Source organism: Aulonocara stuartgranti (genome assembly GCF_965226115.1).
Source record: "Aulonocara stuartgranti genome assembly, chromosome: 10".
Classification (NCBI taxonomy): domain Eukaryota; kingdom Metazoa; phylum Chordata; class Actinopteri; order Cichliformes; family Cichlidae; genus Aulonocara; species Aulonocara stuartgranti.
Window position 1 is genome coordinate 12,603,952 of NC_138946.1, and position 23,279 is coordinate 12,627,230.

The following is a 23,279-nucleotide window of genomic DNA, read 5'->3' on the forward strand; positions in this document are numbered from 1 at the left end:
CATAATTGAATTGCTATTCATCCTGGCATACGAGGTGTATTGTTCTCATGGAACGAAGCATACCTAATTGCAATCCATCAGAATCACTGTGCCTTTTTCATCTCAGTTCAGAACTTAAGACTAATGAATGGTTTAGTGATTATATTTTATGGAAATATGCTCTGTTAGATATAATGACCTCTCATTAATTGCAATTGTTCTCTTGACATGGGCTTTAGAATGTAGTGACCGGTTACAAAGAAATTATAAATTGGGAAGACAGAATTGCGACTAACATGTAAGATCACGATCACCATGCCAGGACAATCAATAAAACTGATGTAAGGAGTTGCCATAGCTGAATTTTATCTCTGCTGGCTGTTCATATAACAATATGGATTTAGACGGCTCCCAATTTAGCCAGCCTAACCATCTGTTTCTCTACTCGCTGCACCACTGATTGTGAATGTTTGGTTGGAGGACTGACAGAGTGCACTTCTAGATGTAGTCTCCAGGCAGGCAATGATCCAGTCAGCATTTTAATATCTGTCTATAAGTCAGTCATTATGCTATTTAGGCAAAACGTCGAACTAGCAAGCGCATTGTTCTATCAATCAGCTATCCAGTCAGGTAATTATCCAGGCAGCAACTTGTCTGTCTAGGAAAAAAATGCTATGATGGAAGGAAATTAGGTGAGCAAACAGGCAGACAAGTTACAGATATATTCAAAAGTGTATGTCAGTCTCTGATTTGGGTCAAGCCAATCTTCTCCCACACAAACAACATCATGTAGCTTCAGATCCTTCTCTTTTCAGAAGTGCTAATTTTTGTAAATGTTAAATATTCTTATAAGTGGTGGCATGCTTAAAAAAACAGTGATCTACTAAATGTGTGGTGCGTCCAGTACTACTTAAAGCAACCAAATTGCAGAGGTGGCTTAAATAGTGATGGCCCTTGTCTGCATCACAAGTATTTATGTGCGTACACTTGTGACTGCTTTTCTGAGATATCAGAAGCTTTACAAAGCATGTTTAGCACATTCACAGCAGGGAGGAATAGAATGTGTTCGCTTTTGCTGTGGCTCATCCAAAATCTCAGCTAGTGCCAGCAATGCAAATCAGGTCAGAAGCCTTTCATGGTCAGTGCACTGTGGTTGGTCAGATGAGTTGACCTCATGCTTTAAAAGATCAAGTTGATCGCGGCATTAGGGTCAGATAACATTATGTACCAGCAAGTCAACAGAGAAACTGAAACTGCCACTGCAATTGCTTCTAATACAGTACTACCTCAGTATATGCCTGGTCTGTATTTCCTACTATTGCCACTGTTGCAATTGTACCCACCACTTCTAGGATGGCCACTGCTCTCACCACAATACTCGTGTTGTATAAAGTAGTGTTAAAGCTTCTGCTCCCATACCTCTAACAAATGCTGTGTTCTATTTTGAAATATCAAATCTTAGTTTTATCATCCAGTATGCAAAGTGAAATTATGCCCTCCATGTTCTTCTAATAATGCAGCATACAGGATATTTCTTTAAAGAATTATAAATGTTCACCGAACTCTTTCTTAAACTTTCGATTTTTACTTTGATGATATGTCTAACAATACAAGATTGGGCGATCGTGGCTCAAGAGTTGGGAGTTCGCCTTGTAATCGGAAGGTTGCCAGTTCGAGCCCCAGCTTGGACAGTCTCGGTCGTTGTGTCCTTGGGCAAGACACTTCACCCGTTGCCTACTGGTGGTGGTCAGAGGGCCCGGTGGCGCCAGTGTCCGGCAGCCTTGCCTCTGTCAGTGCGCCCCAGGGTGGCTGTGGCTACAATGTAGCTTGCCATCACCAGTGTGTGAATGTGTGTGTGAATGGGTGGATGACTGGATATGTAAAGCGCTTTGGGGTCCTTAGGGACTAGTAAAGCGCTATATAAATACAGGCCATTTACCATTTTAAAGAGAAAACCAAGAGAATAACTTCAATTTATCAGACAAATTACAGCAATATCCAGTTTTCTTTTAAAAGAATCAAATCTGAATATGCTTGAACTGAAAGTGATCGTTTCCATATGATTTAAACAATATTTTGAGATCATTATATAACTTCAGCTTTGAGTACAAAGAGACCACAGTTGCATAATCAGTCTTCACAATTTAATGCCTTTAGAAGAATTTCCTATATTTGTATCCCTCATATGAATTATTGATGGAATCACTATGATATCACTTATGATATGATACCTCTAATGAAAAAGTAATGGTGCACTGGAAGAAAGTATTGTAGTTCATTGATCACTGAGCATATAACCTTACAGAGGCTTGCTGGCATTCGTCAGTGAATATTGGCTTTCACTTTTTTTTTCTCTTAAAGTTGTTCTGTTTTCAAGAGAAAAAATCAGTTTATGATTATTGCATATGAGTTATAATTAGCATTTTTTCCACATAGTGGTGGTACAGTAACTATTCCTCCCACACAATACTGTCTTTGACTTTTTTTGCACGAACCTAGATGAATAATAAATAAATAAATAGAGTGATAAATTTCGCTTTTGCACTTCATTTGCAGGGTTTACTTTTCCGATATTTTTCTTTCTTCCATACACCTTGCACAAAATGTGCTAGTGGAAACTCACTTAGCAGGGTGCAATTTCTTGAACTGCGCTTTTGCAACAGAAATAAATTCATGTGAACTCAGTTCTGACTTTTACAGTATGGTGTTTCCCCCCCTTGTTCTGGGTCTGTGGAGTTTGAAGGTGCACTAAATGTACCTACCGCCCACTCCACTCAACCACCTAACTACTATATGAATCATGCTTTCGCTCTACTTGCAGTTTTCGGGTTTTGCATGAACAAAGTCCCGCGATTACACACACACACACACACACACACACACACACACACACACACAGACAGAAAAATGAATTTGAAATCAATCTGTACTCAAAAAGGTCCCTTGCTATACTGTCCATTGATATAACAGTATTGTATTTGTGCAAGCTCTCTTTCTCTACTTCTCCCTCCTCCCCTTCTGTATCTCTCTTCGCGCTTTTCTTTTCCATCGTCTTTAAAAACACAAATAAATAAATAAATAAAGGACGACATTCTTCGTTATTTAACCTTCAAAACGATCTAAAGCAAAGTTGCCGTCGAGACCGATGTATTCCCTGCAAACTGCTTTGTCCCGTTAACGTTAAAGCTCGCGTCGTTCTTCCTCTTCACTCTCTTAAAAACTCTTCAGGTTTTTCCAGCTGAGCGATTCAGGCTGAGGCGGGCGCAACCGCACTAGAGGGAAAGTCAAGTCGTGCTGGACTGGCGCGGTATCCTCTCACGGTTTACAAGTAAAGCAAGAGCGGACTCGCATTTTATCAAGCTTTGAAAATGATGGAATATGCTGATTTTAAAAGTTGACCTGGGATTTCTAGTTGTCAGGTGTCGAGGCATGGCTTTCCTTGTAACTTGCTTATTTTTGTCTTGGTGAGTATGGCAACTCTTTTCTCTGCATGTTCTCGGACTTTTACGCATCTTAATCACAGACTGTGGATGCTTGTGCCTTTGAGAAACTCAGTATATTCAACTGATTTTCTATCTGTTGAAATGAGCTTTGAGCAGTGCATATGTACTTTAGTTACAGTGCTAGCAGTGTTTGGGGAAATCAGCACAGTGAGACCAGTATATATTTGGATAACATCACGCGTATATTGGATAGATTACTGGATGGCTATGACAACAGACTGCGACCTGGATTTGGAGGTATGCTAATGGACGTATTATACTGTATTTTGTATAATATTGCTTCATGATGATTAGATCCATATCCTTCCTTAAAGGATAAAGTTTTACTCAACTAGTTGTGTGTATCTCATCTAGTTTACGTTATCTCTTAGCCGTCTTTCCCCTCTTACATTATAATAAAATCACAAGTTTGCTATTAGAAACTTTTCATAAAATTATCATATCTAAAGCATGCTGTTTTGTTGTGTGTTCATTTTATCTGATGTGGTTATTTTAAGTCTGTAAATGGCACATTTTATACATATAACTTTATTCCTTAACCTCTTTATATTTTAAGAAATTAACAAATAAGCTAGTCCAAAATTTTTGTCTGCATCAAAGCAACCACTTATCTTTCTGCTGTAGGTCCAGTTACAGAGGTCAAAACTGACATCTTTGTCACCAGCTTTGGACCTGTTTCAGATGTTGAGATGGTATGTCAACTATGCCGACCACTGAAGTACTGATACAGGATACACAAGGAAAAATGTGTGGATGTTATTCACATACATGTGTTTGGTTGATTGTAAACAAAGTACATGTGAAAACAAGATTTCACTGCAATGTATATGGTCTTTCAACCTCAACTCATGTTACTCCCAGCATTCATTATTCCAACATTTGGGCAGGATGTCATTAGTGCAGCTTAGGATTTTAATCTGGTTGACAATCCCCCCCACCCCCCGCCATAGCGATGTGGCTGTGTTAGGATGGAATAGGCGAGCTACTTCTGCCACGGGATAGGCTGAGTGATGTATGTCTGTTGTACTCTACTATCTTTGGTCTTAAGCTTTAGATACTGCTTCACAGCCTCTAAAGCCTACTAGAACTGCCATGCGATATGCTAGGGGCAGTTCTATAGAGGGGTATGTAAAGCTTTTAAGGGAAGCAAGGCCATCCATGTGATCTAAAGGCTGGATAGACTCATAATACTGACTTACTGCTGACTCTACAGATGAAATAAACTGTGTCTATTTTAACTGTGTATTAATAATGAATTACTCAATCAATTCACTTAACTTTCAGAGCTGGTAGGGAATGAAACATGGAAAACAGAAAAGTAAAATTTGCAACAATTGAAGAAAAACTATATATATATATATATATATATGTGTGTGTGTGTGTGTGTAAAGGTGACCAAAGTGTACAATATGCTATGTCTTGAGGGTTTTCATCATAAACAAGGTTTTAGTTTTGGCAGTATTGGCATTAATAACATAATCCTCCAGAAAGAAAAAGAGACTGAGAAAGAGAAAACAATTCATCACATTGCCAATACTCTATCCAGCAGGTTCCTTCGAAACCATGGCTCACAAACCCATCTGCCATTATCTCCGGGGGAAGCAGATAATAATGGCAGGAGATAGTAGATGCAGCACCAGCAGTAGGAGTGGTCATAGTAGTAGTAAATACATTCGTAACCCACGCTCTCACCTCCGTCCAGGAATACACCATGGATGTGTTCTTTCGTCAGACGTGGATTGACGAACGACTAAAATTTGAGGGCCCCATTGAGATCCTGCGGCTCAACAACTTGATGGTCAGCAAGATCTGGACACCGGACACATTTTTCCGCAATGGCAAGAGGTCGATCTCTCACAACATGACTACCCCCAACAAGCTGTTCCGCATCATGCAGAACGGAACTATCCTCTACACCATGAGGTAACAGTGCTGGACAGTGAGATTCAAACCTAGCCAAGACCGGAATAGAGCACAGACCTGGAAAACAAATTAGATGAACAGGCATCCAAGAATATGCACAGACATGAAAAGAAACAGCGTGCCATTCCAAAAACAAGATATGTGCCATCTGATACTGAAAACAGCCCTGGAAAGTGATTCAAACAAACATGACTCCAGCTTTGTTCCAAAAGGAGATATGCAGAATGAAAAAAAAAGCCCCTAGAGTCAATAATGGCACAAAAACAGATTTTTTTTGTTTTTAATTAGATTATCTAAGTGGATGAACTCTAAAACATTTAAAAGTAAATAAAAAGGCTTTATCTAAGAAAATTTGTAAACTATATTACAATAAAGGGATGCCACCTTTGTCTACATTACAGATTTTATGAGGGTGGGGTGGGGGGCTATAGACAAGATGGCAGACACAAACCAACTTGTTTGTTTTTTTATTGTTTTTTTTTTTTTTTACATATATGAAGTAGTGCTACATTTATTGGTTCACTGGCTGAAAAGAAAATACATTCGAAGGCAATAGATGTTTAAATAACAGATAAGCTAACTGTAGTTTTGTGAGTATAATGATGCAGTTTCTACAGTCTCAGCTTGAATTTTGTCCTTGTGTTAGCTTTGGGTAAAAGATCTAAACTTTTTCTGAATTACTTCATCTTAAAGTTGTTTTTTTTTTGTTTTTTTTTTAAAGTAGTTTAACTTGAATCATTTCATTTGGGATCAGTTTCCCCCCCTTCGTCTGTGAGCCTGAGAAATTTCCTCAAAGCTCTGAGCTGCTTATTAGCTGTGAGTTCTTGTATAAACTGTCACTCTGGTAAACAAGAATATTATAACAACATTGTAGAACTGAATAACCTAAGTCATTTATTACATTAACAATAAAACCAATATAATATCACTGGAAATGTTTTAACAACTAAGGATATTATTAAGATGTTGTGTTCTGTGAATTTTATAACTTGAATAATTCCAAAGAATCAAATGTGTTTTACAAGTAAATAAACAAATAAATAAAATAAAATAAATACAAATAGAAAATAACATTAAGTTGTTATTAAAAAATAAGTTATAAATAAGTTATGAAAATATGTAAGTATATGTTTTACTTATGAGCAGACAACAAACATGGGATTCTTCTTCTGCCATTAAAAATAAATAAATAAATAAAAACATCCTTTGTGAAATGTGTTATCCACGGTTGTCCTTCGCCAAGTTGTGTGTTCACCGCAGTGAAATGGTCTTGCAGGTTTTAGGTCATCTATGTTACCAAAAATATTGTATAATCCTATATTCTGTACTTGTTTTTTTGCTATAATGCTGAATGGCACCACACCAGACCCAGCTTGAAAGAGCAGTGTTTATAAAGCTAGTATGAAATATAAATCATACACTTAATTAAACTGTTTTCTATTCCTACAGATTAACTATAAATGCAGAGTGCCCCATGCGTCTGATGAACTTCCCCATGGACGGCCATGCCTGCCCACTTAAGTTTGGGAGTTGTGAGTTAGTTTTTTTTCAGCCTTACTCACCCGACAGATGGTGTCACTTTCAATCACTGATTACTCTGTCACTGAGCAGATGACTGACAAGATATCGTCAAAGATCTTAATTTGAAATGCCATACATATGTGTGTATCTGTGTGTGAATTTTTGAAAGTTTTCATTTTTAATCGCCCTTTTTATCCATGCTGTCTAGATGCTTACCCCATCAGTGAAATTGTGTACACATGGAAGAAAGGTCCTCTGTCATCTGTTGAAGTGCCACAAGAATCATCCAGTTTGCTGCAGTATGACCTTATTGGTCAGACAGTTTCCAGTGAGAGACTAAAATCCAATACAGGTGAGCAGATGTTTAACATCACCTGTCATAAAGAGTGTGCAGTGGTCACTGTGTTAAAACTAAAACCTGCTAAGGACACTTCAGTGAATCCGTGAACTATTTACCATTACATGTTTGTGGAATGTTATGTCATGCATGAACTTGCATTCTTTTTAAAAATTTCATCATAAATAGAACAATACTTTTCACCAGTCAGTATTAAAAGACTGGTGTATTCATCAGATGGCAACCATGTCAAGTAAATTCTCAGCATTGACAAATCTTTTTGGTATTTACTCTTCCAGGTGAATATGTCATTATGACCGTTCATTTTCACCTGCAAAGGAAAATGGGCTTCTTCTTGATTCAGACTTACATTCCCTGTATCATGACTGTCATCCTGGCCCAAGTCTCATTCTGGATTAATAAGGAATCAGTTCCAGCTCGGACTGTGTTCGGTAAGAGCTCCTTAAATTCTCATACTCATTTAGTGTATAAATTTCAATGTCAGTTTCAAGATTTGAAAAAAATATCAGAAAAAGGGATTTTGACGTAGACTCCAGAGCTAACACATTTCACACAGCCATTGACTACTTGGATTGAAATATTTGGAACGCTGAAGAACATTTTCAGTTTGTCTTCCAAAAATAACTGGCAATTTTTTGTAAATATTCAGGTTTTCTCAGTTCTAATTTTGCACCATTGCAGTTAGCTTCAGATTATGACACAACTTGAGTGCCCATTAATTAGCTGAACAAAATAGCCAAGCATACATTATCCATTATTTTGTTGTGGCTTACTTCTTTTTAGTAAAGTATCAAAGTATCAAAAAGCCAAATAATAAACTGTCTGGATTTATTGACTTGCCGCCCACTGGTTGACCCCACAACTCCTGACTCTCACTTTACAAACTTTAAGCAACTATATTTTCTCTGTTTGTTGCACCCTAAATTAAACTGCAATGAGCTGTCTTTAAAATGAAACCTCCTGCAATAGAACAAAGACCACCACAGTCATCACAGTCAGGTTTTACCTTCATTATCTCTATTCCTCCTCCACTATGGTGGAGCTGAATTAATTGGGAATAGATGTCCTTTTTGAAATTGGTCATGCAAGGGCTGAGAGGGGGAGGATGTTTACTTGGCCCTTTTCCGAGCACTCACAGGTTCCGCTTGCTCACATTACATTACGCTACAGTTGCTACCAAGCTCTAGCCTCAGGAGCAGCAAGGGTGAGATACACTGAACAAAAACAGAGATAGACTAAGAGGAATGACAGCAACAGAAAGACAGAAAAAGCACAGATGCAAAAAGTGAGGATAATGTGCAAAAGTGCACAGATTTTGCTATCATTTTTAACTGAATTTCCATTATTTGTAAAACTCAAGATGCAGCTGTGCACAGAAGCAGTGCTAGCCCTTGTCTTTGGAAACGAGCCAGCGCTCCAACAAATCTGCATTCTCCTTCAGAGAATAGATCCCCGTCATTAATGTTTGCATGGAAGTTGAAGCCTCGTGTAGAAAGCACATCTGTGGCAACTTATTAGCCTCACTCATCCTGCTGTCCTCAATTCACTCAGTACTGGCTGGAATGAAAAGATACAGACAAGCAAAAAACCCCCGAAACAAACCCAAAAACCTGCTCATTCTAAATCGAGGACAGAGGACACAAGAGATTATGTACAAAACAAGTTGCATTGCAAGTGATGGCCAAAAAGCCACTGCTTGAATAAATTGAATTAACACACAAGTTTTGGGTTGTGACTAAAAGATAGACAGTTTAGTTACGTTTGAGAAGAACAGATAAGTTATAGGTGACCTATAGGTGTAAGAATATTAAACATACAAAACATGTATTAAGGGAGTTCAAAACAAACAATTATTGTGTCTATGAAGTCATAATTCATTTGTGAACTTTAAACACTTCTTTGACTTCACAAGACATACATTTGCTACAACAACAGAAAACAGTGAATAGCTGTGTGTATTAATCTGATAATCATTATTTGGAAGGTAACCAGAGCTAGTGCACTCTCATTTTCTTCAGATGCATCCTAGGTTGTTTTGTTCTGGAGACAGGCCTGACACTGACAGTGCATTAAACCATACCATATTGCGTGCTGAATTGTCAACAACCTAAGAGCTGAAAGTCCCTTGAGCACAAGTCTTACAGACTTAATTGAGTGTGGCCTAATTTGTACCTTGCTTTTTTTCTTATAAAAGCCCATAAATGCCCCAAGCATTTCATTTCTATCCTGTCTTTATACTTCATCCCTCTCCCTCCCACACTCTTTCTTTCTTTTTCTTTTGCCTCTCCCTCCTACCCTGACAGGCTTTCTTTCCATGTTCCTCCTCCCTTTTGCAGTCATTTAACTGGTGCTTCAGATTTAAACAGTCAGACTGGTTGACTGTTGGAGGAGGTTGCATCTGAGGGTTGTTAGGTTTTACCATCAAAGTGCTGTGTAGAAAATGTTTTTGAGACATTATTAGGTGCATTAAAACCCCCATAAGTTCCTACAATGCTAATGAAAAGTGCACAGCTACAGTGCACATTTGGTAAACCATGGGAACAGTGTTCAATGGCCCTTTATCCCTGCTTGCTTTAGCTTGATGAAAGTGAATTAGATATGTACTTTGGTAATGGGCTATTAAAAGAGATGTTCATTGTCGTGGCTCAAGAGTTGGGAGTTCGCCTTGTAATCGGAAGGTTGCCGGTTCGAGCCCCGGCTTGGACAGTCTTGGTTGTTGTGTCCTTGGGCAAGACACTTCACCCGTTGCCTACTGGTGGTGGTCAGAGGGCCCGGTGGCGCCAGTGTCCGGCAGCCTCGCCTCTGTCAGTGCGCCCCAGGGTGGCTGTGGCTACAATGTAGCTTGCCATCACCAGTGTGTGAATGTGTGTGTGAATGGGTGGATGACTGGATATGTAAAGCGCTTTGGGGTCCTTAGGGACTAGTAAAGCGCTATATAAATACAGGCCATTTACCATTGTCAGCATCTTTATCTGACTTAATAAGGAAGGAATCTGGGTGGGGAAAAGGGAAATTCTTATCTAAGGATTAAGAACTACGGATCATTTCTATTCATGAATTAAGTAGTATTAGGGGCTATGTCTGAAATGTTATATCTAAAATGGACATGTAATGGACCTTTTGTGTGATAAACTACTCTTCTCCCAAATGAAAATTACTTAGAAAAAAAATTAAAAAAAGAATAATTATATATATATATATATACATGTATATTGATTTCCTACTAAAAGGAAGTCTGTTAGTCTTAGTCTAAGCTTCAAGTTCATGTTCATTCTTTCTTCTGATCATCTCTCTCCATCATCTTGTCTGTACCTCATATTAGACAAGCAAACAAATATTAGCAAATACCATACAGCCTGGATGTCTTTCTCCAGAATGTTTATAGATATTCGGTCTCTTTTTACCGACGTGCCAATGTGGGGGCAGGGGTTAGTCTGCTTATGGACAGATTAGCATTCCCTCAAGTGACTTTTTGGCAACACTTTCTGATTTGAAATGCCACATTCTAGTTATATGCCATAAAACAGGACTGCTGCCACATGTTAAAAATATTCCATGGGAAAAATATGCTCTGCTTGGCTCTGTTATTTTCTTGTTACATCATATACACATATATTTTTATCAAAGATTTATGACATCAACATCTTAACTAGTGTTACACAGTATCTTTTGTTGTATGATGTGCAATGTGCCTTTTTTTAAAAGTATATCTTTCTCTATAAATATTAATAACACGATGCTACGATTTCGATTGGGACCTGGAGGTGCAGGATTAGAAATGAACAGCTGAAATGAACAGAAAAGAACAGCTCAGGTTCAATAATTTGGAGGGAAAGTAAGAGAAAAGGATGAGATAGTATGAATATAAGAAGAGGAGGGACACGGGGTATATTGGAGAAAAGATCTTAAAGATGGAGCTGCTAAGCAAAAGGAAAAAAGGAAGACCACAGAGATGGTTCATATATATGTAGCAAACGAGGATATGCAGAGAGTAGGGATGATAGAATTGGATATAAGTGATGAGGTGAAATTGAAGCAGATGATCCATTAGCAACCCCTAAAGGAAGCAGCTGAAGAAGAAGATGTATAAATGTGTATGTCAAGTTAGCTTATTATGATATTTATCAGTAACTCGTATGAGTCCATCATGATGGTTTGCTTGCAGTTTCATCATGGATATTGCTGATACTATTGATATTTTGATGAAAGTATAAATTTGAAATCTCAAATTTAGCAACTGCATGAAGAAACTGTAAGATTTCTCCCAATATTTAGGTTAACAATCATTGTTAACCTAAATTGTTAACTTTTTTGTTCTTTAGGAACAAATGTCCCAGTATTGCATATTTGTGTGTGGATTGTTACTGTCAGTGTCTTTAATGTTTTTACTTTTTGAGAAGCAATGAACACCTAAACATCCAGTTTTCTCAAATCCGTCTTTACAGAAGAGCTTCAACTTTGCATTGTTAGTGGGTTTGCTCGTGAACTGCTTATCCTGATCCTTCCACATCATTTCTGCTGGATGTATATCAGAACCTTGATGATTCCAAAAAACAATCTTTCTTTTACTACAAAAACTTTTTGGTAGAACGACCGATCAGTGTTTGTTTACTGGTTGTCTTTTTCTTTCACGTTTTCTCTGGTAAAATTAAGAATTTATTGTTTCATCACTAATGGCAAGCTGCCCTGGACCAGATGCACCAAAACATGCCCAAACTACAATACTCCCACCACCACGTTTCACAGATGGGATAAGGTTCCTTTGCTGGAATGCAGTGTTCTCCTTTCTCCAAACAGAAACTTCTCATTTCAACCAGAAAGCTCGATTTTTGACTCATATACATCCAATAAAATGTGTTCAGACAATCCTTTGGCCCTCTGTTTGAACAGCAGTGCTTTCTCTTTAAAATCCTGACATGCGTGAAATAGTTTTTTTTCTCTTTTTTGGTGTTAAACACCATTGTAATAAGTGGTGTGAAGATTTGGGTAAAATGATAAATGATTTCTAAGATTTGATCTACAGATTTTGAGAAAAAAAAAGGCTCAATTTAAACAGGCAGGCTCAGCATCCTTATTTAACAATATATCTACTGCTGTCTCCTTCCCATATGCAGGTATCACCACTGTCTTGACGATGACAACGCTCAGCATCAGTGCCCGCCACTCACTCCCTAAAGTCTCCTATGCCACAGCCATGGATTGGTTCATTGCTGTTTGCTTTGCCTTTGTCTTCTCCGCCCTGATTGAGTTTGCCGCCGTCAACTACTTCTCCACCTTACAGGCCAACAGGGAGCACCGGAAAGCAGCGGCCATGAAGGCAGCAGCTCAGGAGGCAGCAACTGCGGCCGCTGCTCCCGCTGTGGCCGCAGGGAATGACGTAGAGGTGTCCTCAGTAAGTCTAGCTCACCTTTTCAAACTTCTGTTTACATGTATCAACAAATATTCTGATAATTAGCTAGTTGAAGATGACCAGCCTGCTGTTGTTTCTTTCAGATAAAACATCTTAATATCACAAAAGTAGAGAAATGCCACCTTTACTTTTTTGCTTTTCTTTACTTAAACCAGTAAAGGACATGCAGAAAGTGATGGTATAGTATTAGCTCCAGCTTTAAACATTAGAAATTGGTTAATCCCAGCAAATGAATGAAGCATGGGATTTAAAAAATGTGGCTCAGTAACATCTGGCTAATACTAAGCAAAGTGTATTTATGTATTTTTTTGCACTAATTGCTCTGTGAAATGGCTTGCACATATTGATATGCCCCTATTTGAATTACACAAATTCTAGAAATTTACTTATTAGTTTTGGTTTTTCTGAATTATAACTCAAGGAAGGTGGGAAGCAGTTTTTTTTGTGAAGTATGAGTCATTTGTTTGGGAAGGGCTAAAAACACAAAAATGAGGTGGCCAAAAGTGCTTGTGGTTCTAAGGTTGAGGTATATAACATGCGCATTATGACATCATCTCTATATATTGCATATCAGGTTCTTCTCCCTAATCATTGTGTTTATTTAGATCTGAGGTTTGACTTGACTTCTGGTATCTTGCTAAGCTTCTGTATTTTTTTTTCATCCTGTCTAGCTTGTGTTTGTCTCTCTTTAGCTGACGAAATCCATTCTTTGCTCTGTGCTGTTATATAACAATTTCAGCGTTTCATTCTTTTCACAGTTTATGTTGGCTCTGTCAGCATGACATAAGCACATCTGTGTGGCAAACGGAGAGCAGTAGATAAAAAAAATAGTAATTGTGTTAAAAAAGGCGAGTACTACAATATGCAACCTTTTTGCTTAACTTACGTTGAGTCTAATTCTTGAATTCTGAATTGTCTAATCCTGAGTTAGAAAAGAGTTTGCTGAAAAAGACCTGAATTACCTGAACACTTGAATTTTTTTTTAGCTAACTCTGACTATATAAAAGTGTCTGACGAAGTTGTATGTATAATAAAAAAAGCCATTGTTAACTGAGCTCTGATGCAATGATTCATGATGGCAGTGATATAAAGAGCAGAGCTGTCATTTTATTCCAAGGAACTTGAAAAACAGCAATGAATCACACAACTTGAAATGTAATTATTCAAATTTAGTTCAATTCATTTCTGATATTTACAATAGGAGTTATCTTAGAGCACTCTACACTGTAAAGCCATACTGTAGGAAAAATGTAGGTAGTACTCCCTATGAGAACCCACGTGGGGAGAAAACACATATTCGAACTATATTCTGTCTATAGTGTAAAATGATTTAAACCACATTTACTTAAGTTTTATGATCGTATAGTTGTTTCAGCTTCATGCCAGCGATGACAAGAATATTTCATCACTGTGACCGATATCTCCATGACAAATGATTGTTCATTGATCAATGTTTAAAGCTTAGTCTGTACTTATTGCGTCAACACAGTGTGCATCAAAAGCCATGTCACTACCGGAGCCACACACTTTGATGTCTTTTTTGACTAGTTCTACAACTCCTGTTATTTGTGCCATTTTTTAGAGAATGCTCCATGGACACACAAATGCAAAAAGAGTTAGCTGGAGTTTTGAGTCTGTATCCATCATATAGCAGAAGACTCCTACATGGGCCAGTATTTCTTGGAGGGATACAATTACAGCAATTTGAAAGCATCAGACTTTCTACAGAGCAATGTGATGGATCACACAATTGTGCTTGTGTCCGAAAACTGCTTTATTAAATCTTAAAGGCCGCTTTGAAGGAGAAAGAGCAGGTAAAATTGGTTGTTTGAGCTCTGGTTGCTCCAGTCTGCATGCCAAATATCCTTGGTCAAGATACTGACCCCGAGTTGCTCTCCAATGCATCCATAAGAGTAAGAACTTCTATGAATTTTAGATTAAAAAACACTTACCAAAAAGAAAAAAAATCATAGGAAAATGTACTTGAATGAATGGGGGTGAATTAGGCAAGTTGTATAAAGCACTTTAAGAAAAGTGGTATATAGTCCATAATGGTAGTCCATTTACCAACCACTTTCATTTTCATATTTGTTGTTTATCCTCTGTTTAGTGAAGATTTAGTTTGCATTCCAATTTATTAATATTAGAAATGTTCCCATTTTAGTGTTACGGCAGATTCGTGTTTTTGTTCACTTTATTTTAAACAGCCTTTCAATTTAAAGAACTTTTTTTCGATACATGAGTGTTGTCTTCAGTCGAATATCTAATAAAAAGAACAATAACAATATTTTAAAAAATGTTTAACAGCAAAGCCTTTCATGAAAGACATTCAACAAATATAATAAACAGAAACATAAGAGAAATACCAAATTACCTGAAAAAAATCTTAAATTTTTGTTTGAATGTAAATGAGAAAGGCAGGCTTTAACAAGTGTAGACCATGCCAAGTCCCTGCTGCATACATGAAGTAATCATGTCAATGCAGTGTTTGTGATATATTGTGAAATTCTGCAAAGAAAATTAAAGGTTGTTCTGTGAGCAATGGGAGACCTTACCCCTGCTTTAGCATGTTGGTCCTGCTTGACAAGAATAGATTTGATTCTACTCTTAACCTTTTTCCCCTAAATTCTTTCTGTCGTATTTTTTGCTGACAGAACAAATACGACATTTGCCACATCTATAATGTAAATAGAACACAATACATGAAAAATCACAAAATCATGCTTTTGTTTGCAATTTATCCAATGCTTCTATCTCACCCTTTTGATCAATTAAATGTTACAATATTGCTTTTCCCTGCTTCCTCTCTCTGCTCTATGCTACTATTGTAAGACCTCTATTCTCTACTACACACACACACACACACACACACACACACACACACACACACACACACACACACACACACACACACAGATCTCCCTTCTGCGTCTCTCCTGCTACTTTTGCTTGAATGTGCTGTCCACACATAAACAGTGAAACATAACAACCTTCACTTTTTCCAGTTTTGCACTCATATAACTCACATGCAGATATTATCTGCAACACACACCTAACCAACCCGTGTATATACATCATCGGCAACAAACGATGTCCCCTGCATCCATATAGTTCACTCATCGCTTTCAACAATGCCTTATCTATCCATCTAGCTACAGTATATCATCCATCCAGCCCTTTCTCCCAGTCCTTTATTCATCCCTGTAACTGTGTGATAACCACAGTGAGTGACACGGGGAGACAGCCAGTGGCTCAGTGAATGATGTTGCTGCCGATTATGTAAGAGCCATAGATTAAGGGAATATCCAGCATATCACTGCACGCTCACAAGAAGGAGGGCAACCACCACCACAATAAAGCAGAGAGGGGGCTGAGAAAGCAGGCACAGTCCATTTAAAAAAAAAAAAAAAATTTTTTTTTTTTTTTATATGGAACAAGATGGAGAGATGGATGATGGGCCAGTGTGGTTTGTTTTTTGTGTTTTATGTGAGTTTGCATTCGTGTGTGTGTGTGTGTGTGTGTGTGTGTGTGTGTATGCATTAAAGTTACACTGAGAGGAGAAATAGAGTGGGAGGGATGCATCATGGAAAATGACTGCTTTCACCAAATATGTAGGAGGAAAGACTCTTTATTACATAGAAAAAAAACACAACAATGGCGTATCACTGGGAATAGAAATAGCCATCTACCAGTCACGATTTAAAAGACCACGACCTGTTATGACTGTCATGTAAAACACAGCAGGCATGGAAACCTCACAAAAGCAAATTGGTTCAGTTAATGAATCAAATATACAACTGTAAACATAATGGGGGATCGAGTGTTTGTCAGTGTGAGTAACGGGTGCTGAATGCATTTCCAGTGGTGAGTAGGTGGTGCAGTATTTAGTGCTGGAAATAAAGAAAATATTTTTTTCATATTAAGAAAAAAAAATAAGGTGAGAGATAGAAAGATGTGATCTTTATGCAGAGGTTGAGCCACGGGTACTTGCAATCACAGAATTTGAAAAGATTGCTTAGGCGATGAGACACTGATTAAATCAGGACATTTTTAAGGAAATTCTTTTGCTGTCCTGTCGGCTCAATAACTAGACTGAAAGAGAGGATTTTCAGGTTCAGGGATCAACACTAACTAAAAAGTAGCGTCATGGATGGTGCATAACATTTTGACTTTTGTTGCCAAGATGTCAGGTCTCTCTTGGAAATGAGATTTTTTGATCTCAATGAGATTTTTTTTTTACCTGAATAAATGAAGGACTAATAAAAAAATTGTAATGAAGTAACACTTGTTGAATGCACTGATTACAGGTATTTATTTAGAAATTTCTATTTCTACATCATTTAGCAGTCTTCCACCCCCCACCCCCTATTTTTCTATGTTTATAGCTAACTCTATAATAATTCAGTATGTGAAGCATAACCATAAATATCCACCTTTATCAACGGTATTATTAAATGATAATTTAGTCATGGTAATTCGATGGACATCCAGTTTTTGGAGAAAATTCTGCTGTGAAAAACACTGAACAACTGTTATCTTTCAGTCAACATGAGACAGGAAATAATCAAACCACCAGGGACCGGCGCTACATGAAGCTTACATCTCTAGCCTATTCATTTTTTATTCAGCACAGTTAAAGTTTCCAAGCCTAAAATGACTGCCTGCCAGGCTTAATCATTGGGAAATTTTGTATTTTTAAGAACTTTTTAGAAACAAGCTACAACCATTAAGCCAGTTAATGTATGTCATTAGCCTACTTTCACTTCCCATAATGGCAGTAGTGTAGGAAAGTTAAGTAACTTTCCCACACACTATGCAGAACTGCATGCCTCCCACTGTTTCCCACCAACTCTTTATTGAAATTTTCAGAAGTCATACTAGTAGCAGTTTTGCAATGTAATTTAGTCATGCAAATTAATTTAGTCATCTAAAATGTGCAACTGTGCCTTAAACTGTGCAATCACCTTGAGCAACCATGCTATGATTCAAAGAAGTCACCTGAATTCACTTCGCCTAGGGCAAGATCTCTGTGTTACTGAATTTGCGAGGTTAAAAGAGTTATGTTGTCACCAGTGTTTTTGAAGGCTTTGATATATGTGTGAACAATTTGTTTCTTATCCTTATTTCTCTGCCAGTAATCTCTTGGTACTGTACATAAAAGTAAAAAAACAAAACAAAAACAAAAAACAGTTTCGTGAACCCTGTGAGATTGTGAGATTAATATGGTTTAAATGTGCAAAATGACAATGATCAGGAAATTTTTTGTCTTTTCATTCATTTATCCGTATCCTTCGATGGTTCATCTTATTGGATCATAACTGTTGTGTGTGACTGTGTGTGTAATATCCATGGCTTTTAATTTGTAATAATTATTTACATATATTCACCCACTTACATCCAAACACCCAGAGATGAGGCTCCTTAGTGGACAGAAAGTGAAATCGTGCTGTCTATTAACCCCTTCGCACACTATGAAACATAAACACACTCGTGTGTAGCTCTTAACCTGCTCTACTCACGGAGACCCACATCCAAACATGATCCATATATCCGTTAGTCAGCACCCAACCTTTCTGTGAGTCTGTTGAAAACTAGAGCAGTGAATAAGGGACAAGGACTTGATCTCCCATGAGATTTAAGAGGAAGCCAAGAGATCCTGTTGTCATCATGAGCAATAGCTTGTCATTTGGCTCAACTGCAGACATGTGCAGTACACCATGCAGAAGTAATGCATGCGGTGTGTGTACTCACTGCATGTTGTTACCTAAAAGGGAAACAGAAACAGGTAGCTGACATTTGAAGCTACAGCCTGGTGTTGTGAAGCATACAGTATACCACTCACAGATAAGAGGATACACTATTATTCACTGAAGAGTGAACTTAACCTCGAAAATGACTGGTGGTAATGGTGGACCTGCTCTCTCTCTCACAGCCCTTCCCCAGTGTTGCTATAGAACTTTACAGAGCTTGATATATTCATCAAGCCCATAATAATACAGCTTAAAGAGAATAGAAAGGTTTAAAATGCTGCTCAAACATTAGCTTTTTTATCTTTGTCTAACACCTCCATATCAAATGTTTGTGACTTGCACTCCTGTGAACTTCCTCAAATGATACACATTTAAACCCCCAGACGTATAATATATTAAGATTTTACAGCATGATTGCACTACTCAGCATAGCTGCCATGGAATGACTGACAAATATTTTATATTTAATTTGATTCAGTATTAATGTTGTTAATAACTCTAATTTAACTGCTAATGGATATTTAAACTGGCCACCATGGATTTTATTTATTTATTTATTTTTTGGAATGTTTCCCCTAAGCCTTAGGATTGTAACAGTTTAATAGTTTCTTAACCTGTAGAGGAGCATGTAATCCTGTAGCCTCACAAATCCTGCCTAAATCTCACAAGTTCAGATTTTGTTCCAAGACTGCCAAAAAATATCCACACTGAAGTGAGAAACACTGAATGCTTTAGTAAACTACTAGGAGTTTTTCCCCCAAAATAAAATGTAAAGAACTGTTCAAACTCTGCTCTGCAATAAATGTTCTAGAAACTTGCAAATTTAACAAGGAATATATTTGAAATTTCCATGTAAACAAAAAGTGTCCTATAAAGCATAAATATGGCACAAAACAGCATATTTAAAATAAATATTAAATTATATTATTATAAAGTTCAGTGCTTACTCAGTGAAGCTGCTGATCAATAAAAGGCCATCGTGGAATGACTGTATTTTTTTATGCTGAAATTTGTTCCTTTAAAAGGGAACGTGTTCTTTCTCACTTACTCTACCTGGAGGCAACACATTGTTACTTGACCCATTTTCCAGATGTACACTCCCCTTACTTTCTGTACACATACTGTATATGATTTACAACTATTGGAGCAGGGAGCATGTGTTGCGATCACACTAGTTTACTCAAAGTTGATGAGGCGTGAGAAACCCATGCGTCAATATATTGAGCTTCTTTCGTTTAATATGGTTTGTTTGCCTCCCACAACTACACCAGCCTTGACAGAATGGGCTGAAGTTTCAATCAAAATCAAAACATCATTGATTTTCTTTTCTGGGTGTAATTACTGTGATACTCATACTCATTTTAGATATAGATCACATGCTCCATAGAACATATGGACTTATCTATTTACAGTATGTTAAACACACCACTATCATCAGAATGGATTTTTCCTTTTTTCCTTATTTCCTCCCTTAACACTAACTAGCATTGATGTTATAAGATACTGACATTATAACATTTTGTTTTTCCCTGGTCTTTATATACTTTGTATCGTTCTTATTTTCCTCTCCAAGGTGGATGCCAGTAGTGTGCTTAAGAAGAGGATGAACTCCACCCCGATGTTTGAGCGTCCTGCCAAGACATTTCCCAACCCACCGGTCAATGCCCAAGCATTCCTCCAGCAAGGTTCGGCTGTACCGGCCAACAATGTTCTGACTGGCACCAGCATCATCGACAAATACTCACGCATCCTTTTCCCCCTTTCGTTTGGCGCCTTCAACCTGGTCTACTGGATTGTCTATCTTACCAAGGACACAATGGAGATGTCCAGGTGAACAGATGGCATGTTGTTACAAATGATTCCAGCATTTGTTTTTATGTGTTTGTAGAGAGACAACAGACAGATTTTAGGATGACTACTGCCTTACTGACTATAACTGAATGGGTTTTTTCCCCCCCACTCGGCTAGGAAAGCCCGATGGGATATTGTCAGCAACCTGCTGGGTGGGAGGGTGGGCGGGCAGGCGGCGTCGACACCCAAATTTGTGAATGCAATAACTTGAGAACAACGCAACATAGTAGTATCAAATTAGCACCATTGGTACATCTACTAAAATCTCACACAAGTTTGAATCTCACAGATCTCAGCCTCAAGGTCAAGGTCAGAGGTCAAGCATTAACTTGACTACTACGAAACAAATGTACAGCTTCTGTACTTATATAAGATATAATGATATATGGAATGTTCATCAAATTATTGACATATGAACAAGAAAATTATTTGCACTTTACATTACTGCTTGGTAACAGTGTGGTAATAATAGAGTAATAAGGTGGAAATGACAAGGTAATAATATGGAAATAGGAGTTTACTATGACTTAAATACAAATTAATATCAAAGTAATAACTAAGTAATATCATGCATAATCAGTGGCTTTAGCTGAGTAATAGAGTAATAGTAATAGCTGAGTAATAATAATATTGGGTGAGAAGGTGGAGTCTGAAGGAGCAGTGAGGACGTTGGATGGGAAACTGCAGGTTTAGTTATTTTGCTACTTTCATATTAATACCACACTACCACAGTATTACCAAACTGTAATAGAAAGTCTTTTCTCTGTCAAGTTTGCATGCTGAGGTTCTCACACGCAGTTGGTGTTAGTCTTTTCATCAGTTACAATTACCTACTTTGATTCCAGATCTTCATAATAAACTTGAAGAGTCAATATGTGGTAAATTTTAAAAGACGCAAAAGATGCTTTTTGCTCAAAAAAGGCTCATAAGGTTCCACAATATGACTGTGTAATCTGGTTTATGTCCCCACAACAATAATACAATACACATACATGCATACACATTTCTCACAATTAAGAAAAATGTGAGAGTTTTGGATGAAAAGAAAGGCAGTATGCTGATTATGTGGGCAGGTGGTTCTGGAAGTTTACATTTTGCTAAGTCTCCAAGTGTGTGAGAAATAGCTTATATTGTCTTCCTTATTGGTGGATTTTGTTGCGCTTAGGGACCTTTGGCTATTGAGCAAAATATAACTGAAAATATACCCATCTGTGTTCTAAAGTTTGTCTGCTGTGTGTGTGTGTACTTGTGTGTTTGTATATCAATGGGTCTCTGTGTGTAAGAGATAAAGGAAGTTAGAGACAGAGAGAGAAAACAGAATATGGGAATGTGAAGTATTCATTATATATATTGTTTTACATTTTTTTCTTTCTTCATTGTGCATTTGCTATTCTGGAAGGGCATATATTATTCATCAAATACACAAAGATCTTTCAACTTACAGAGAATTTTTCCAATATGACTTTTTCCAAACGTGTTAGAGACTGGTCACGGGGTTGATACTGAACAGACTGCATTATTTACAGGTTTTATGAGTATGTACTTTCAATACATAATGAATTCTTGCCCAAATAGGATGAACATGCAATTATCTTCTGTTTCTCTTAGCAACATTACTAAAAATATATCTCCTAGCCATCATTTGCCATGCATAGATTGCACTTGTAAACAGGCATAATAGCTGTGTGCAAAGCTTTAATGAGCCATGCCTGTCCAAGCCAGAGAAAATAAAGAAAAAATAATTAATGTATAATTGCTTGACCTCTTTATAAAGTCATAATTCTCTTATATTTGGGCTAATGTGGTACAAAACTGTGCAATATCTGTAATGGCCAGCAGGGGTTGGCTCTCCTATCTTAAAACAAGTCAAAGTGTAGAGAAGACTAGGATAAAAGTAGCCTAATTCACGCATAATTTATTGTCTCAGTCAACATTTCACTAATGACTTAATGGTCTCATTTGGGAATTTCAAGTCATATTGAATGCAAAATTAACTTTATGTTGAATCTGCAGTCACATTAAGTGAAATATATGGTAAAAAGGGACCGCTTGCTCTCTTTATAATTGGCAACTTCATTAATCTACCAGAAAACAACCCTTCTACTCACTTAATCTGTGACCTCAGTAAACACTTTCCTGATAGGTTTATTATCTCAAATGCTAATTTAATGTCTTATTAAAACTTTAATTTATAGTCTAATGAAAATTTAAAGTTTGTTATTGAATCATGCTAACTTTTTTAATCAATCCACTTTTTAACCTCCTAAGACCCGAACTCTTCCACTGCATGGATTTTTAATTTCTCTTTGATATTTGGACATATTGGGGCCCGATGAATGTAAAAACAAAGATTTACCAGATTTTTGTTTTTTGCCTTATTTTTGTTTTTAAGAAAAATGAGAGCCACATATGAGCATATTCGTTTAAAATTTTCATAGAACAGTAGCAGTATAATGTCCTCGTAAGTGGATATCAGGACCTTGTAGAGCAAAATTCAGTATTTTGGTCTAAATAACCCAAAATGTGATTTCCACATATGTGGACACCAGGTCCTGATCAGACACACACTCTGTATGATGATCTTTTCTTTGCTGTTTGCTAACTAAGCTCCCACTAATATTTAGTTTTTTTAAATTTTCGTTCAAATTTTCATACAAAATGTGATCTCAAAGAAATCCTTTAGCTTTTTGTCAAACATCAGGATTTCTACATATTGAATTCAGCGAAGGCGACAGCTTTCAAACAATACACCTTAAGCTTACACTAAATCAGTTTAGTAAACAGCATCAAATCATATATAGGATGTGACTTGAAACAGCAACTTGAGAGGCTAATACTCACAACAGACTATATTATGAATACTTATAGTACAACATAGTAAACTAAATCTGAATCTATTTTTCTGTTTTTTCAGGTGCTGTCTTTTAAATTGTATACTGCACATAACTTACAGTTATTGCTGATATACACAGCAGTCGTGCTGC

General features: G+C 37.2%; 1 protein-coding gene across 1 annotated transcript in view; it reads left to right on the forward strand.

Moving 5' to 3' along the window:
• Nucleotides 1-23,279, forward strand: part of gabra6b (gamma-aminobutyric acid type A receptor subunit alpha6b) — a 35,800-nt gene that overhangs the window by 1,247 nt on the left and 11,274 nt on the right. Inside the window, exons 2-11 of the mRNA XM_082547996.1 lie at nucleotides 3,208-3,307; nucleotides 3,392-3,443; nucleotides 3,595-3,719; nucleotides 4,107-4,174; nucleotides 5,185-5,405; nucleotides 6,855-6,937; nucleotides 7,135-7,278; nucleotides 7,563-7,715; nucleotides 12,399-12,676; nucleotides 20,018-20,274. Of these exons, the coding sequence (XP_082404122.1) occupies nucleotides 3,409-3,443; nucleotides 3,595-3,719; nucleotides 4,107-4,174; nucleotides 5,185-5,405; nucleotides 6,855-6,937; nucleotides 7,135-7,278; nucleotides 7,563-7,715; nucleotides 12,399-12,676; nucleotides 20,018-20,274 (1,364 nt within the window). The 5' untranslated portion in view covers nucleotides 3,208-3,307; nucleotides 3,392-3,408. The remainder of the gene's footprint in view (nucleotides 1-3,207; nucleotides 3,308-3,391; nucleotides 3,444-3,594; nucleotides 3,720-4,106; nucleotides 4,175-5,184; nucleotides 5,406-6,854; nucleotides 6,938-7,134; nucleotides 7,279-7,562; nucleotides 7,716-12,398; nucleotides 12,677-20,017; nucleotides 20,275-23,279) is intronic.